The 17,228-nt window shown below is 41.4% G+C and overlaps 1 protein-coding gene across 1 annotated transcript; it reads right to left on the reverse strand.

Moving 5' to 3' along the window:
* Positions 1-1,759: 1,759 nt before the first annotated feature.
* On the reverse strand, positions 1,760-16,951 carry LOC109407680 (transient receptor potential cation channel subfamily V member 5). Its single transcript, XM_019680833.3, has 6 exons — positions 16,283-16,951; positions 14,920-16,158; positions 14,711-14,862; positions 14,379-14,652; positions 2,101-2,343; positions 1,760-2,025 (listed from the first exon to the last, which is right to left on the reverse strand). The coding sequence occupies exons 1-6, from the start codon at positions 16,679-16,681 to the stop codon at positions 1,885-1,887; spliced, it is 2,448 nt and encodes an 815-aa protein (XP_019536378.3). The 5' UTR covers positions 16,682-16,951; the 3' UTR covers positions 1,760-1,884.
* Between the last annotated feature and the right edge of the window lie 277 nt (positions 16,952-17,228).

The raw sequence follows: 17,228 nt of genomic DNA on the forward strand, positions 1-17,228 counted from the left end.
CATACTGTTTTTAGGTTACATATTGTAAAAACAAATGATATTGATGAAAATCAGTTTTTAAAGCTTATTTTGACAACTTTACTAGAAAACTTGTGAAGCAATGATAATTCTTAAATTCAAATAAAAATATATGACATTTTAGCTATCCAATTTCACATCATGTCTATTTCATGAAGTTCTATTGGTCAAAGTCTTGGTCAAACTTGATTTTAGTTGTTACAAATGTACTTAAACAGTACTTAAGACTGGACTATCCAGTTCCTTACTCAAAATGCTAGAACTGTCTAAAAATAAATCAGTTTTCTAATAAAAAAAAACCTCCAACAAATAGCAATCATCGCTGATGAAGTACCTCAGCTCCTGCTCATCTCAAAAGGTAAATATTTAAAATATGGGTCACGACCACAACTCGCCAGTACCTAGATTATCGCCACTCTCTAGCGCTGGTGACCATGTGCCACTATGTTGCCAACATAGTACATAGGTAGCATTCCCCAATCATATTTGTCGCGGCGTGAATAATTGAGTGTCAATCTACGCTAAACGGCAGTTGTCACCCGCTTGCTTTGGTTTAGGTACTCTTTGGTTCCACATCGGATCGGGGCGCGTCATCCGTGTCGCCATCACAACCATCGATCAACTACTGCACGTGACCTATGCTGCTACATACCAGCAAAACTCACCCAGCTCTACAAATAATTAAGGACTCGAGCGCTCTGGAGTGCCAATGCTTTCCTCGATAGTAGCAGTAGAATGGCACGACGTGATATAGCACTGGCCATTTCTATCAGAGCTAAAATTATACCTCTTCTAATGACTCCACTTTGCTACTATGAATGGCTTTGCTGTTTGTTATTCTACGAGAGATTTCAATTAAAAGAAATAGTTCACGGCATGCTTCGGACTCAACCATATGTGCTTCTTCGCCACAATATACAGTTGGACTGTCACCGTCACCACCATTCGAATGATGGCAGTGATTAGCAAAAGTCACGTGATACTTGTATAGTCGTTGCAGAGGCAAAGTCACGAAGGATCTCTGATTTATTGATTGACATGGTAAAGGTTTCTGCCATAGTTTATCCTAAAACTGTTATTTTGACATTTAACGACTGGTAGCGAAATGTCCTTGGCGAAAATGTCAAAAATTTGCATAAAATTTATTAAATTTGACATGTGATCTCTAATTAAGTTTAAACATGGTTAATAACCAAATTCGTGACCATTTTCCATCGTTTCGTTTTTCGCTTCACTTATCCACACCGATAACATCAAAGCAACCTAGAAAAGTAGCACATGCACCCAGTCTCCGGGGTGACGGTTCCGTGCCGGCAGCTTTCAGGCCATAAACACTCGAACACAAAGGAACCGCTAAATGAAAAGCTTTTGACTCGGATGTGCAGCGGCATTTCACCGCATCCAAGGAGACCGGATTGAAGAGAGAGATGACACAAAAAGAGGAATGTTTATCACCAGAAGGAATGAACGCATCGCACCGCCTACTACGTTCACCGTCGGCCCACGACCCTCGGCCAGGTGAAGTGCCATAGTTAAAATGGATTGCTTTCTGCTGCCATTGTAAATCATAAAGAGTCGGGTAAACAAACGGAAGAGCTTTTACCTCCAGGCACCACCCACCCGAGTTCAAGGCTTGCGCTATTCATATGCGAAATTGAAAAACGAAACATTTGAAAGGGGCGACCTCGAAGGGCGAGAACAAATGGAGCCGCATGGTTATTTTCTTCAAACGTAATCGTTTCTACTCCTATGGCTTGTGGTTTCTAAACAATCGGAATAAAAATGTATTTGATAAATTGAACAATTGGGAATATTCAACAAGGTATTTCGTTAAATGGTTTGACTTTGAAGTGCTCTGAAATTTCACTAAGGTACATTTGCAAATTTCTCCATGATTAGTCGTCGCTTCTCGGCTCTCGCTTCCCGCTCAACTTGCCGTTTCTTCTTCAAGCGCTCATGGACGCGTTTCATCTCGAGGATTTCCTTCATCTCTTCTTTGTCTTCGTCCTATTGTGGCAATAAATAGTTATGGTTATAGTAAGACAATAAACGATGTGCATCGCTCCATAAATTTATAATTACCGTCATATTCAATCGCAGCACGAGGGCTCGCCTTCCGTCCGACATGGGCTGACTGTAGGCCATGAAGTTTTTGAGTCGCTCACTGGGAGGAACTCCTCGTTCCACCACCAGGACAATTCGCGCCCACTGTCGTTGCCACTCGTTCTTGGTCTCGGCAATCATGGTATACGTGTTACCCATCATAGCGATGAGCAAGTTGACTAACAGGACTGCTACGATTACCATGAAAATGACGAACAGAACCTGGAAAGGGAAGATTTTTAGTGAATTATTGTTCTTTAAAGTTTGCAGAGGTAATCTAGATTATAACTAAACATTGCAGAGTAAAAAACATCCAATCAGAACATTTGCTGTTTGATGCAAATGACTAATATTACAGTAAAAACAGTAACACTAAAACTGTTTCAATACTATAGCTTGAAAGAATAGCCTAATGAAAGGAATATTTCCAAATAATATGTTAGCAGCTAAATGCCAAAAACATTCAAAGGAGGCAATCAATTGAAGATAACGGTAGTAGCTGAACGGCAAGAACTGTTTCAACTCTGAAAGTTTAAAGAACAGCTCCGAAGTAACATTTTCAAATAAATAAAATTATCTTGATTTTATGAAAACATCTTGAAAGCAAATTGGAGAAAAAAAAAACATAGTAGGCGTTGCGGCGTGCAGACGTGTTTTGAGTTGCTTGTCACATTACTTTCGCCGTTTTTGTTGTGCGATTCTGTTGACGGCTTAAGTTTAGTACGCACCTGGAACGGAAAGCGGCCAAGAAAAAAATCCTTTAATTACCAAAGTAATTTTCACAGTCGATCTTGAGAAAAAAAAAAGAAAAGTCGACGAAACAATTTGTTTACCAACAACCACATTTATTTACAAATAATCAATCTGCAGGGCATGGAACCGGGACGATAGAGATGATCAGCATTCGGAAGCGCTGCAACTGCACTGTAGCAGGTACATATCCCCGTTTGGAACCAACTAGCAAGAAGATTTACTAGCAGTTAGATGCTCGACCGGACGTGGTTCGAGTTTGGAACCTTGCCTTGGTTTGTTTGTGACCTTGTCTGAGGATCATTTGCGTGCAGTGTTTGGTCAAAATCAGAAGTGGAAGCAGAATAAATCAATAAATCAACACTGATTTTTCATGTGGGCCTAACTGACGTTTTCGAGTTCTCTTCATCGATCCTCTCTTTGTGTTATCACAGAATGTGTATTAAGTTTTCCAAAAAAAATTTGGTTGAAATGCGAAGAAGACGACTACATGTTGCTATAGAAACAAAAAGAACAATGGTTTTGTTTGTTTTGATCAAGTTATTAGCGAAAGAGAGAGTCGACGAATAGAAATCGATCAAGTCAGTTAGGCCCTTATGAAAAATCATTGTCGAATCATCGGGTTTCGGCGATGAAGATAGCGAGGTTGTAGAGGATCCCGGAAAGCAGCTACAAATTTTGGAAGAATCATTAATTCCAAGAAAATGATTTTGAAGAGTAATTTGTGATCTGGCTGATGATGTACATAACGAAAAGCTTATAAAATGTGTATAAAGTAAAGAAGCCAGTAAATGCAACGATCGAAATGGTAGCATTGAAAATATGTAAATTTCCCCAAGAGAATGTTATAAGAAATTCCAAAGGGAAGCCTTACCATATTTTTAGATACTTCTACAAACTGTTAATGGATTGAATTCTACATGAATTCATCCAGAAGTTCTGTGGGATTTCCAGCAGCAGTTCATTGGGAATTCCTTAGGAGTTCTATACGATTTCCTCCAGTTCTTCAGCAGTTTCTCCAGGAATTCTTCGGGAATTTCTTTAGGCGGTTTTCCGCAATTCCACCAGAAGCTCTTCGAGAATTCGGTCATGCGTTCCTCGGAAATCCCTTCAGGAATTTGTCGGGAATTTACTCTGAAACTTACCGTGAATTCTTCCAGTAATTATTCAGGAATATCTCTACGATTTCCTCAGGAATTCCACGATGAGTTTGCTGAACAAAGGAATTTCTCCAGGAGTTCCTCGGGAAGTCCTTCGGGGATTCCTTCAGGAGTTCCTCGCGAATTCTTTGAGTTCTTCGGGAATTCCTCCAGAAACTCCTAGAGAATTCATATAAAAGTTCCACGGAAAACCTTGCAGAAGTTTCTTTAGCATTCATCCGGAAATTTGCTGGGAATTCTCCAGGGTTTTTTCAGGAATATCTACAGAAGTTTCAAAGGAATTTAATCTGTAGTTTCTTGAAATTCATTTAGGATTCCCTCGAGTATTCTTTCCAAATCCCTCCAGAAGTGCTTCGAAAATTCCTCTCCGGGGGAACTCCTCGAGGATCTCTCGGGGAACTCTTGGAGGATCTTCCAGTGAACTACTGGAGGATCTCCTGGAAAACTCCTGGAGGATCTTCCGAGGAACTCCTGGAGGATCTCTCGGGAAACTCCAGGAATAACTTTTTTTTTTCTATTCGGGGATTTTCTGCCGTAGGCAGGAATAACTGCTGAGGAAGTAACGGGAAACTTCTGGAGAATCTCTCGGAAACCTCCTGGAGGATCTCCCGGGTATTTCCTGGAGGATCTTCCGAGGAACTCCTGGAGGATCTCTCGCGGAACTCCAAGAATAACTGCTGAGAAAATTCCAGGAAACTTCTGGAGAATCTCTCGGAAACCTCCTGGAGGATCTCCCGGAGAACTCCTAGAGGACTTCCTGGGGAATTCCTGGAGGATCTTCTGGGGAACTCCTGGAGGATCTCTCAGGGAACTCCTGGAGGATCTTCTAGTGAACTCCTGGAGGATCTCTCGGGGAACTCCAGAAATAGTTGCTGAGGAAGTTCATAGAAACTTCTGGAGAATCTCCCGGAAACCTCCTGGATGATCTCCGGGGGAATTCCTGGAGGATCTCCTGGGGAACTCCTGGAGGATCTCTCGGAGAACACCTGAACGATTTCCGAGGAATTCTCGAAGAACTTCTGAAGGAATTCCCGAACTTCTGAAGGATCTTCCGAGGAACTCCTGGAGGATCTTTCGGATCATCCGGATAGATCTTCCGTGTGTGAAAGAGTGTTGGTTCCGTGCGAATTCCGATAGAAACTAATTTATGTATGTTAAGGGAGCCGCTCGTCACATTTTTTTCGCGTTTGGCATTTTTTGTTCTTTTAGCGATTCCACTGACGTTTTGGCCGGTGCTACGCCATTCGGATGGTTCTTCCGCAGGTGAAAACATGTTTGTGAAATTTAATGGAAAATGATTTGCTGATTTTGAGAAGAATGGATCAATGAAGCCAACTTTTCTTGCGTTCACCGCATGTAAACAAAGGCGCCACCGTATATGGACATTTACATTGTGACAGCAGTGGAGTTATGTCGAACACACAAGGCTACGATGGCGCTATCTATTCATTCCATAGCGGCCGTTTTAGTTTTAAGGTTGCTATGATTCACGTTGTGTTGGTCATTTGTTGGGCTTGTTTGGCCAAATATTTGTCATGTCTAATGGGACCTTTAGTGATCCATTGTGGAGGATTGTGTCTAAATTCAATTTCGCGTTGCTGGAACAGCTGGGTGCGCTACACCATCCGGAGGCGTTTCAATGTCTTGTGAGTGATTGCATGATCTTGCAAAAGGTGCTTAATTTCGTATCGAGAGTGTCAAAATTTGTCGTCAAATCCACGGTTTTTCATCCAATAGTTTTTCGATTGTAAAGTGTATGGGTGTGACTTTAATAGGCTCCAGTTTTTTCCAGTTCTTTACATCTTTGGCTGATATACCACGCCATCACAGTGGTTCGCGAGTTGTTCCAAAATCTAACAGTGTAGCCTCATGTTCATAATTTTATAAATGATGTAGCGACGTTTGTTCTGACGATGACAAACTGCGAGGGAGACGGAACGAGGAGTAAGGCCCAAACATAACGTGAACAGCACAACGACAAGAACGAAACGACCAATTTTCAATGTATGGAGCTCCGTATAGTTGCCCACAATGAACGCGTAACGGTTAGGACATTATACTATGACGTAATTTTTTTTTTTTCTAAAATCTGGAACTCCTGATGAAATTGAGGAAGAAACAGGCAGAGAAATATCAGAAGAAACTCTTGGGAAATTCCAGGAAGGAACTCCTGAAGACTTTCCGGAAAGAACCGCTGGAGAATTTCATGAAAGAATTCCTTGAGCAAACATAGAAGGAATGGAACCTAGAATGATGGAACCTAGGAAAAAACTTCTGGAGGAATCCCGGAAGAAACTCCTAGAGAATTCGAGGTAGGAACTCCCAGATGAGTTCCAGAAAAATCTCTTGGAAAACCCCAGGAAGGAACACCTGCAGGTATCTCGGAAGGAACTCTTAGAAGAATTGTTTAGAACTGTTAAGGAATCTCAGAATGGCCACTTGGTGGAATTCCAGAAGGAACTGCTGGACGAATTACAGAGGGATCTCTTCGAAAAATTGCGGAAGAAACTCTTGGATTCTGCACGAATCTTGGATGAAACATTTGGAGATTTCCGGTTGCAAATCTTGGTGGTATTCCGGAAGCATTTTCCTGAGGAATTCCGGAAAGTATTCCTGTAGGTATCTCAAAAGAAAATTTTCGCGAAATTTTGAAAGAAATTCATCGGGAAATTTCTTAAGGAGCCCTACAAGTAACTATCATTAATGGCGAAATTCCTGGAGCAATATGCTGGATTAGATTCTAGGTAATCTCTGCTACATTTTCTGAAAAAGAAAACCCGGAGCGAATTCCTGGAGGAATCCTAGAAAGATTTCTTGGATCTCCTGAAGGATTTCTGCAAGGAAACCCAGAAGGAATTCCTACATAAATCATGAAAACTGTTTTTGGAGGAATCTAGGAAGGAATTCCCGAAGAAGTGCCGGTAGACAGTTCTAGAGGAATCCCGGAAAGAACTCATGCGAGAATCGCGGAAAGAAGTCCGTATAGAATCCAAGAAGAAATTCCTAGAGGAATACCGAAAAGAACTCCTGAATGATTATCGGAAAGAATTCTTGAAGGAACTCCAGAAGGAGCCCCGGGGGAATCTCGGAAAACAAATTGGAGGAATCCTTGAAAAGTCTACTGGATAAATCGCTAAAGAATCTTCAAGAGGAATTCTGAAGGCAGTTCTTGGAGGACCTCAGAAGGAATTTCTGAAGGAGCCCCAGAAGAATTGTTTGGAGGATTGCCGGATATAATCCCTGAGCAAATCCGGATTGAATTCTAGGAGAAACGTTGAACTTAAGGATTAAAAAAAAAACTAGTAAAATCCTCTAATCCTTATGAGAGGAAGAGAGGTACCCCACCAACAGTTGGTGAACGGGATGGTGAACTGCTTTATGTACATCGTAATTTCTCAGCTGGAATGCAGCCAATGCAGCTGATTTTTTAAATGCAGTTTGTGCTAACTATAACCTCATCACTAAGGTGGCCCACACTTATATGACAGCTGTTTTGGACTCCCAGAAGCTACACACTCAAAACAGATTTTCGGGCTCGGCAAAAACGCGCACAGCCGTCTGCTCAGTAAAACTAGCAGCTGATATCCCAGCAAAAAGTGACATTTGTTAGCTGACTCTCAGCAAAACGATTGCCGAAGCTCAGCAATGAACTGTCAAAATTGCTGAGATCTCAGCAAAATTGTTGTTTGCTGATTACTCGGCTGTGCAAATCTCGGCAAAAGAATGGAAAAATGCTGATATCCCGGCAATCTGAATTAAGTGTGTACGTTCAAAATTTGAGTAAAATCGGTTGAGCCTAAGGGAGCGCTCAAAACGCTTGAAGTTTGTTTGGGAAAACTTGGCCAAATGTATGCAGAAGTTTTCGAATTTTACCGCTAGGTGACACTGTAAGCGTTCAATAATCATACCCTTTGGTATTATTGAAGGTGATTATATGCCAAAGAACTTTGCTGAAGACCGCGAAGTGATTCGACGGCTGTGATAAAAGTTATACTTTAGGCAAAGGAAGGCAAAGTATTGAGAATTCATTATTGATATTATTCCTTTACATGTCTTGGAAAAATAATAATAAAGTTTATCCTCACTTTATCTAGGAGTTCACATGAACAGGCATGTTAGCCAGACGAACATCACAGATGTGATAATCGACAATGCGTTTCAATAATTTCATAAAGAACGAGGTAACCAGATAAATCTGGAACTCATTCTTTCTTTATACAACGCACGCACCCGGTCTTCGACAAAGTTGTTTGGTATATAGTAACCTACAATAATACCAAAGGATTTGATTACACTAGTTTACAGCATTTTTGAACTCGGTAAGCTGATGATCATTTTTGGTGTAGAATCATGCCCTGAGTTCGAAAACGCGAAAGAAAAAAAATACAGTAGAGTGGAAATTTTTTCGACTTTCCATACAAGGTTGATGATTTGAAATCGATTTTTGTTCTATTTTTAAGCAAAGTCGCTCACTTCAAACATCTCATTCTCCGTTATCAATGCTCCGATTAAGCTGAAATTTTTACTGTAACTCGCCTACATATGATGTGTCAAATAAACGTCGAGAAAGAATTTTTAAATTGTTTTTTTTTTATTGAAAAAAATACATTTCTTCAAAAAAATTTGGGATTTTTGCTAAATTTTAAGGAGATCGTCCCTAAAACTTGCCAATATCTTGAAATTCATCAATCTGACGCAAAACCTGCATTCAGATGATCGAATGGTATTGTATTCAGCTTTTAATTTATGGAAAAAGATTTAAAATTGGATGAACAAAACGCAATATATTTGAATTTTAGGAAATTACATATTTTGAAAAGTTGTAAAGCTCGATATTGAGCTAAAACTCAAAAACTGTTCTACTTAAAATTTTTTGAAGGTCGGTTTCGAAATCAGCACTAAATTGCGCTTCAAAAATTTTGGTCGTTGACAGAAGTTCACGACTTTCGTTTTATTTTGTAAACTAGTGTTATTGAGCGCTTACAGCGCCACCTAGCGGCAAAATTCGAAAACTTAAAATTTCTGCATACATTTGGCCAAGTTTTCCCATACAAACTTCAAGCGTTTTGAGCGCCCCCTTAGGCTCAACCGATTTTGCTTAAATTTTGAACGTAGCTTCTGGGAGTCCAAAACAACTGATGTAGGAGGTAAGACTTGGCATTTCTCGATTTTTTTGTTTTTCATAAGTGTATAGATCCGACTGCATCTTAAAGTTCATGAGGCACTTCATTTTGGAAATGCAACTCTATGATCACGACGAGTACTCCAGCAGGAGGTTTCGTAGGTCCTCAGCCACCGCAGATTTAAGCATGTCAAGGACTCCCTTTGGACCCTTCGTGACAGCCGTCAGATGAGGAGGTACCTGGCGGTGCTCGCGAGGCCAGAAGGTTGTTAACCCCAAGAGTGTAAGGCAGTAATGCCGGCAACCGGACCCCACCCAGACAACCAGTAATCGTATACGATGTTGCATAAGATGATAAAGTGGAGGCCATATGCGTCCATGCCTCCATTTAGGCGTATGTAAAATGAACGCATATCGCCTCCACTTTATCATCTTATAAAACATCTTATACGATCACTGGTTGACTGGGCAGCCAGGCATCCCGGGAAACTGGAATAGGTGGGCCTGTCAAGGCCTGCCTGTCTCAGATTGTAAGAAGGAAAGGGTTGCAAAAATTCCCATGCACCACAGGTTAGGTAAATAATACAGGTCAGGTAGAGAGACCTTCTGGAACCAAGTGACCAGGTAGAAAAAAGAGGAAAAACACAGATACACAGAAGCGCAGGGGCTTTAAGCCAAGGAAAGGCAGAAGGGCGGATGTCTAGCGCGCGAAGGGTGACACGCTTGACATCAAAACGGACGAGTCTTGTGTACTCGGAAGTCTTGAAGGTGATGCAGAGAGATGCCAAGCTCGTGGATCTTAGTGCCGACGTACGCAGTATTTGACGTACTCACACAGTCGAAATGACCCTCGAGCTCAAGCGTGATAAACCCCGTAAGGACGCCGCCAACAAGTTTTTGGCGGAAGTGATCCTGGGTGAGGCCATAGTCGTCCGGCTATGGAAAAGTCCGGCAGGGACACAGGCGACTTTCGTTCAGCTACCTGTGGCAGACGCTAACAAGTCTGTTAACCCTCTAATACCCAAATTTTTGATTTTGATCTAAATATCATTTTTCGTCATCTAAAATCGATTTAAACATGTTTTGGAAGATGATTCTTTTTAATTCTCGATTTTGTGAATTTCAGTTTTTGATTTTTCTAATTTTTATTTTTGAACTTTTTATATTTTTCCTGGAAGTCAATTTGGGGTAATGATTTTTTGAGATGAAAACATTTTGAGATTTTATGATTATTGTTGAAATATTTTTATTTTTATTTTTTTTCACAGAAAATTTTATTTTCCGTGTAATTTTATGGAAAATAATTTTAGAGTGTATTCGATTCCCTTAAACTATTAAACAAGGATAGAATGATTTGGGAAAAATTTAAAATATGTTAATTGTAGCGATTCAATACAAAATAAACAATGACTTCTAAAAAGTGACTTTAACATCATTTTTTCAATGATTTAAAAAATGTAAATACGCTTTAAAATACACCAAAAACCATTTTGAGATATACAGAACAGTCCTAAATATTTGCCAAAAATATAAAAAAAATGGTTTTCCACGACACAAAAATAACAAAAATGCTCAAACTATACCCCGTCTAAAGGCGGGATTGGGTATTAGAGGGTTAAGAAAGGGAAGCTCAAGGTGGGCTGATTGGTATGTCTGCTTCAAGTATATTAGACCGGGACACTAGTAATCAGACTTACGTGGAACTGTGAAGGCTGTGAACATTGTTGACGCAGACCAGTAACTACTGTATCAGGTAGTCGCTGTGTGGGAGAACGATATCGCCATCATATACCAAATCTATACCGAGTTCCCGCTGATAACAGTAACTGGGTTACGGAAGGATCCAAAATGACGAGGATATGGACATTGGACAACAAGCAAGTACCCGGTCCAGAAGTTGGTGTCTACAATACATCCTACAAAGGCTTCGTGGTTGCCAAGGTCAATGGGGCCTCGTTATATAGGTGCTATGCGTCTCTGGGGTGGTCGCTCGAGCAGATCACACAGATTATCGACTACATGACGGACGTGCTGACAGTTCGGTGGTAATAGCAAATGTCTTCAATACCTGGATCTTTGTGATACCTGTACAAACCAGCGCCCCGCTGCAGCGGGGTCAGATCCTGTTAGAGGCACTGACCCTGCTCGATGCCGATCTGATTTGTACTTTTGTAGTCCTGGTCCTTTTTGTAGTCCTGATCTAGCATGTAGTTCTAACTGGAGGGTAGATTATGCCTACGCCCATAGCGACCACCTGGTGGTTCGCTACCATATCGACTACAATAACAGTAAGTAGCGGACGGAGAAAAGCAATTGCGAGCTTCCGCCGCGTCGGACTAGGGACTGGTCCATAAGCTAAGCCTTTAAGACCGAGATAAAGGCAATCAGATGAAGACATCTGCCAGAGTGCCAATACGAACCCATGGAGTGATGCCAGGCACGAGGTGTAATGGTTACCATCGAGCAATCTTCAGAGATGCTCGAGAGGGTCATCGAGAGGTTCTTACCGAGTCCTTGGCCTCCAGGATTTCTACAATAATCCTTCCAGAATTAATCAAGAAATTTCTGGTGGAAATTCTTCTAAGAACTTTTATTGGTATTGTTCCAGGAATGGTTCTGCTATTCATTCGTGATTCCAGGAACTCTTGGAATTCCAAGAGCAGTTACTGAAGAAATCTCAGCTGAAATTTGTTTGGAAATCCAAGTAAGAATTCCTGAAGAAATCTTAGTAGAAATATCTGAAGGATTCCTAGCAGGAATATCTGCTGGAATTCCAAAAGAAATTGCTAAAGAAATCATTGAAGAAATCTCGGAAGAAGTCACCAGAGGAATCCATGGAGGAATTACAGTAAGCATTGCCCTGGAGAAACCTCTGAATCAATCGCAGCAATAATGTCTAGAGAAATCCCATCAGGCATTTGTGAAGATATTCAAATAGAATTTCTCCAATGATTTCTCGAAAGTCCTCCTAGAGTACCTCGTGGCATTCATCCGCGGATTTCACCAAGAGTTCCTTCAGCAATTCCTCTAGAAAATCCTCTAGAAATGCCCACTGGTGCCGAAGTTCCTTCTGTGAATTCTACTCGGATTTTTCAAAAAATACCTCCACAAAATACAGCTGGGTTTCCTCCAGAGTTTTTCCCAACTATCACTCCAGATTTTTTTTTCGGAATTTATCAAATACTTCCTGTGGGATTACCTCTAGAAATTCAGGTTAAGATTCCTCCAATTATTCTTGATGGGATTCATCCAGCAATCTCTGCTACAACTAATCCATGAATTCCTCCAGAAGTTCACCCAGCGATTTTTTTCCAGGGATGCTTTCAGAATTCGTCTAGGAATTCTTCCACGAAATCCTCTGCTTACTTGAAATCCTCTACAGATTCCTTTGAGAATTTCTCTTGAATTTGAAAAAGCTCCTAGAATGGTGGTGGGATTTCTCCATGAATTCAGGGTGGGAAACCCTCAAAAAGTATTGTTGGTATTCCTCAAGCAATTCTTGCAGGAAATATTCTAGAGATTCCTTGAGGGCTTGAGAGCAAAAACTGCAAAAATAGCGCCTGGAAATGCTTGAGAAATCCGATCACTATTAGGGAAATCCTGGTAGGAGTTTCTGAAGATATTCCGAGAGGAATTCCTAGATGAATCCACTCTAAAATCCCTTAAGAAATCAATGAAGCAGTTTCTATAAGAACCCTTGGAGAAATCCATTGACGAATCCCAGCAGGAATTTCAAGCAGAAAGTCAGAATTCCAAGAGGATTTTCCAAAAGATTACTATAGAAATTTCTCTAGTGATGCCTCCTGGAATTCTCTCTAGGATTTCTCCAGTATTTCCACTTAGTATTACTCAAGGGAGTCTTCTTGAAGTTCTTCCAGTAATTACTGCTATGATTCCTTCACTGATTCCTCCTTAATTTCTTCAATAAGTTCTCTAGGAATTCCTCCAATAATTACTGCTAAAGTTTCTTTAAAAATACTTTTCGGGAGTTCTTGCTGAGATTTCTCAAGCATTTTCTGCATTTATTGCTCTTGAAAGTCCTTCTTGAAAGAAATGGCTGAAGAAATCCCGGCGGGTGTTTCTTGAAAAACCCATATAACTTCCTGGCGAATTCCAGAAAAGTCTACAGGAATCCCAGTAGTAGTCCTGGAAAAATCCCAGCAGTAGCACCTAAAATGATCTCAAGAGGATTCCCAGTAGGTATACTTAATTTCTGAAGAAATCCTTGAATAAATTACAGCAGAATTTACTGAAAAAAATCCGTGCAAGAGTTTCTAATGGTGATGCCTGATTCTTGAACGAATACTTTCAGAAATTTCCCAAAAGGATTTCCTGGATGAATCTATAAATCCCTTGTAGTGTCTCAAGAAGTATATTAATAAGGTGGTTCAAAAAATCATTTTTGCTCCACACCACTTATTCGATTCGTAACCAGATTCTAAGCCATCTCCCAAAAATCGAGTTGGTTTGGTTGAAAATTGAAAGTGCACAAGCCCTTCAAAGTTTGTATGGGAATTACTATGGGAAAACGATGTTTTCCATTCAATTGACCGTGGCATTTCCCCAAGTGCACGAGAGTGTTAGTTGACCTTTGGTACTCCTAGGCTACTCTATCAGCTACAACTTTGCCGAAGACCACATTCAAATCGGATGCCTCGTTAATTAGTTATTGATTTTTGTCCAACAGTGATCGTTCAAATTTCCAGCTGGCAACATTGCTGCACATGGCGCCAAAGACATCACACAGAAATCATGGCTACTATGTTTCAAGGCAAATTTCAGTGATGTTCATCGAATAGTGTAACCATCATGATCAAAGATTTTCGTTCTGGATAAAAATCGATAACTAATTAATGAGGCGTCCGATTTGAATGTGGTCTTCGGTAAAGTTGTAACTGATAGAGTAGCCTAGGACTACCAAGGATCAACTAACACTCTAGGGCACTTGGGAAAATGCCACGGTCAATTGAATGAAAAACGTCGTATTCTCATAGTAAATCCCATACAAACTTTGAAGGGCTTGTGCACTCTCAATTTTCAACCAAATCAACTTGATTTTTGAGAGAAGGCTTAGAATCTGGTTACGAATCGAATCAGCGGTGTGGAGCAGAATCGATTTTTTGAACACCGCTAATTATAGACATTTACAGGATAAAGTCGCATTTGAACTTCAAAAATGACCTAAACTAGATTTACATACCAGTTTGACATTAAAACGATCATACCTTAGCGCATCCCTCGTGTTCCGTTTTATCCAGCGCCCCGTAGTAGTCACCAAAGTTCGTCAACGACATCAGGAACATCGCCACGATGGACTCCATCGGAGAAGGCATTGGATTTTCATCGCCATCCTCCTCGCCCTTGAACGATAAGAACACAATGTAGTAGGCCTGGGAAAAACCCATCACGAACACCAGATAGATAACGACGAATCGCAGCAAGTCTCCCATCACCATACGGTAGATCATCACAACGAACGGCCCAACGGTTTTGAATCCACTGGAAAAAAGGAATTTGGATTCGTTATTTGGATAGTGGGATTAAGGTTCGTGCGTACCGGCAGAAAAACAAGAAATAGGGTGCCGTGGTCAACATGATCGTAACAGCTACATGATCCTCCATCTCGATCAGGCAAAGAACTTTCAGAAACGGCACGATCATCATTATGCAACATGAGAATAAGAACATCACGCGGGAAGGAGAGATCATCTGAAAATTATTGAACTCGTAATAAATTGTTTTTTGTTTGTTATGCGAAATTCTTACCAAATTCTCGAAAAACATTTTTCGTCCCAAAAACCGGAATTCTCTCAAAGCTCCAACCAAGTAAAGGAACGATCCGATGAGGATGATGATCTCCGAAACCAGCCGAATTCTATCTTGCAATGTGTCGTACTGCATGGTGGCGCATTTTGAGTTGAAGAATGTGTTGTCTTCCAATATTGCTGGATCAAAAAGTGTTTCGTTCATGTTGAATTGAGTGATCTTTTCGTTGACTTCCACCGCTAGCAAGGTAGGTAAAGTTACGTTGGTGGAGTCGGAAAATGTTAAATTCTTCATTGTAATGCTGGTGGTGGTGCGATTGGCTCCAGTTTCTTCCAGAACCATTGGTCCCCTTCTTAGGGTAAAGCTCACTAGTGAAACGCAAAAATACCAAAAGAAAACGAAAAATTGGCGATAGAACTTGTCTTTGACGAACGAGTTCCATTTGGTCTTGAGCAAATCGATCAGTACACCTTCCAGTAGGTCCAGATGCTCAGCTTTGTCACCGAATACCACTAAATTTAATGCTGAATCTTTGTTGATGTTCCCTGTTTCGATGTCGATCGTGTCGATCAGGACCAGTGGATAGGCTGCACAAGTGATACTTCCCAATTGCCAGTAGATTTCCCGTTCAATGTTCATTATGTGGAAAAACATCTCAACTCGGCCTAGCTTGGCCGCCAATGTTAACGGTGTCAAATTCTGCAGGTTTCTTATGTCCAAAGAGGATCCAACTTCGTACGCCATGTCGAATGTTGAAATTTTCTCGTAGATTACCAACATATGCAAGACGGTGTTTCCGTTCGAGTCCTGATTATCGGGATCAGCTCCCCGAGCCAACACCAATCGGTAGCATTCCTCTTGTCCCAAGCAGGCCGCGAAACTCAACGGATATTCGCCCCAGTACACGTACCCATCGTAGTTGGTCATGGGAAGTACGCAGATGATTTCAGTTTCGATCGAATCGTATCGTGTCGCTTTTTGATCCTCAGGACACATAAACGTTCCGCAACATCGCTCGTCCACGTCCGATCCACTGTCCAGCAGATATTTAACCATTGCCGGATCTTCGTTGACAATCGCCACGTGGAGCACACTTTCCCCGTAATATTCATCGCACATGTAAATATCATTGATCAGTTTTGGATAGAATCTCAGCAGGCGCTTGGCAAGATCCGCGTGCAAAGATGTTGCGTTCAGTAGGCACAGATGAAGAATAGTTTCCCCGACTGCTCCGCGCTCCTGAAAAAGCGAGAGAAAGCACAGATGACTAGATTGTGATTCAACAGTTTCTCACTCAAACGTGTCCCAGTTTCGTTTTGGCGCGCTCACCTCTTTCTCATCCGTAGGCCCCCATCTCACTCACCTTGATGTTCCAGCACACCTCCCTGTACCCCGACGGATTCCTCTGGTATTCGCCCTCGGTCACGTCCGGACATACTGCGTCAATATCAAAGTCCTCCTCTGGATTTTCCAAGGCTCGAATCTCGGGCAGCTGCTTCGATCGAGGCCGTTCTCGATTCCTCAGCAGGACCAACTGAGCCACCGGAATGTACTTTCCTTTGCCCTTATTGTACAGAAATGGCTCGACTTTCGTTTTGATGGCATGATCTATTTCTGCATATTGTTTGTTTTGGATTGCTCTCTTCATCATGTCTACCAAAAGACCACCTCCTTTCAGATTGACGAACTTGTACAACGCCTGGGTGGAAACTCCGGCCTGCTTCTTAACTCCACTGGTAACATTACTTTCCGTATTTCCCATGACCGCAGATGGGCACCCAGTTTAGACCCCAGGAAAACTTTTACATAACAATTTTCACTAAATTTTCGAATTGGCGCGAGGAATGCTGCCAAATTTTCCGAACAAATTTTCTCACACTGAAACGGTATCGATCCAACGAGCGAAAACGGGGTTTCCTTGGAAGCGATCGACGTGCCGATTTGTGTTCCCGGAGTGCCATGTGCTTCTTGCATGCCGGTTATTATTATGATACGGAATTGATGCGTATGAGCAATGACAGCGGGCCTCGTTGGAACTGGGATCAGTATTGCTGCTTTTTAGGGGACTCCAATAGGGAACTAGAATAAAGCGCAGTAGGCGTTGCCGCATGCAGACGTGTTTTAAGATGTTTGTCACATTTCTTTCTTGTTGGCCATTTTTTTTTCGCGATTCCAATGACAACTTAGGTTGGTGCTACGCCATCCGGATGTTTCTTCCGCGAGAAAACGAGTGTTTGTTCTGTGTTAATATTGATTTTGAGAAGAATTTGTGTTTCGCGTTGCTCGAAAGTCATATTTATAGTTTTAAA

This window comes from Aedes albopictus, chromosome 3 (genome assembly GCF_035046485.1).
Source record: "Aedes albopictus strain Foshan chromosome 3, AalbF5, whole genome shotgun sequence".
NCBI lineage: Eukaryota > Metazoa > Arthropoda > Insecta > Diptera > Culicidae > Aedes > Aedes albopictus.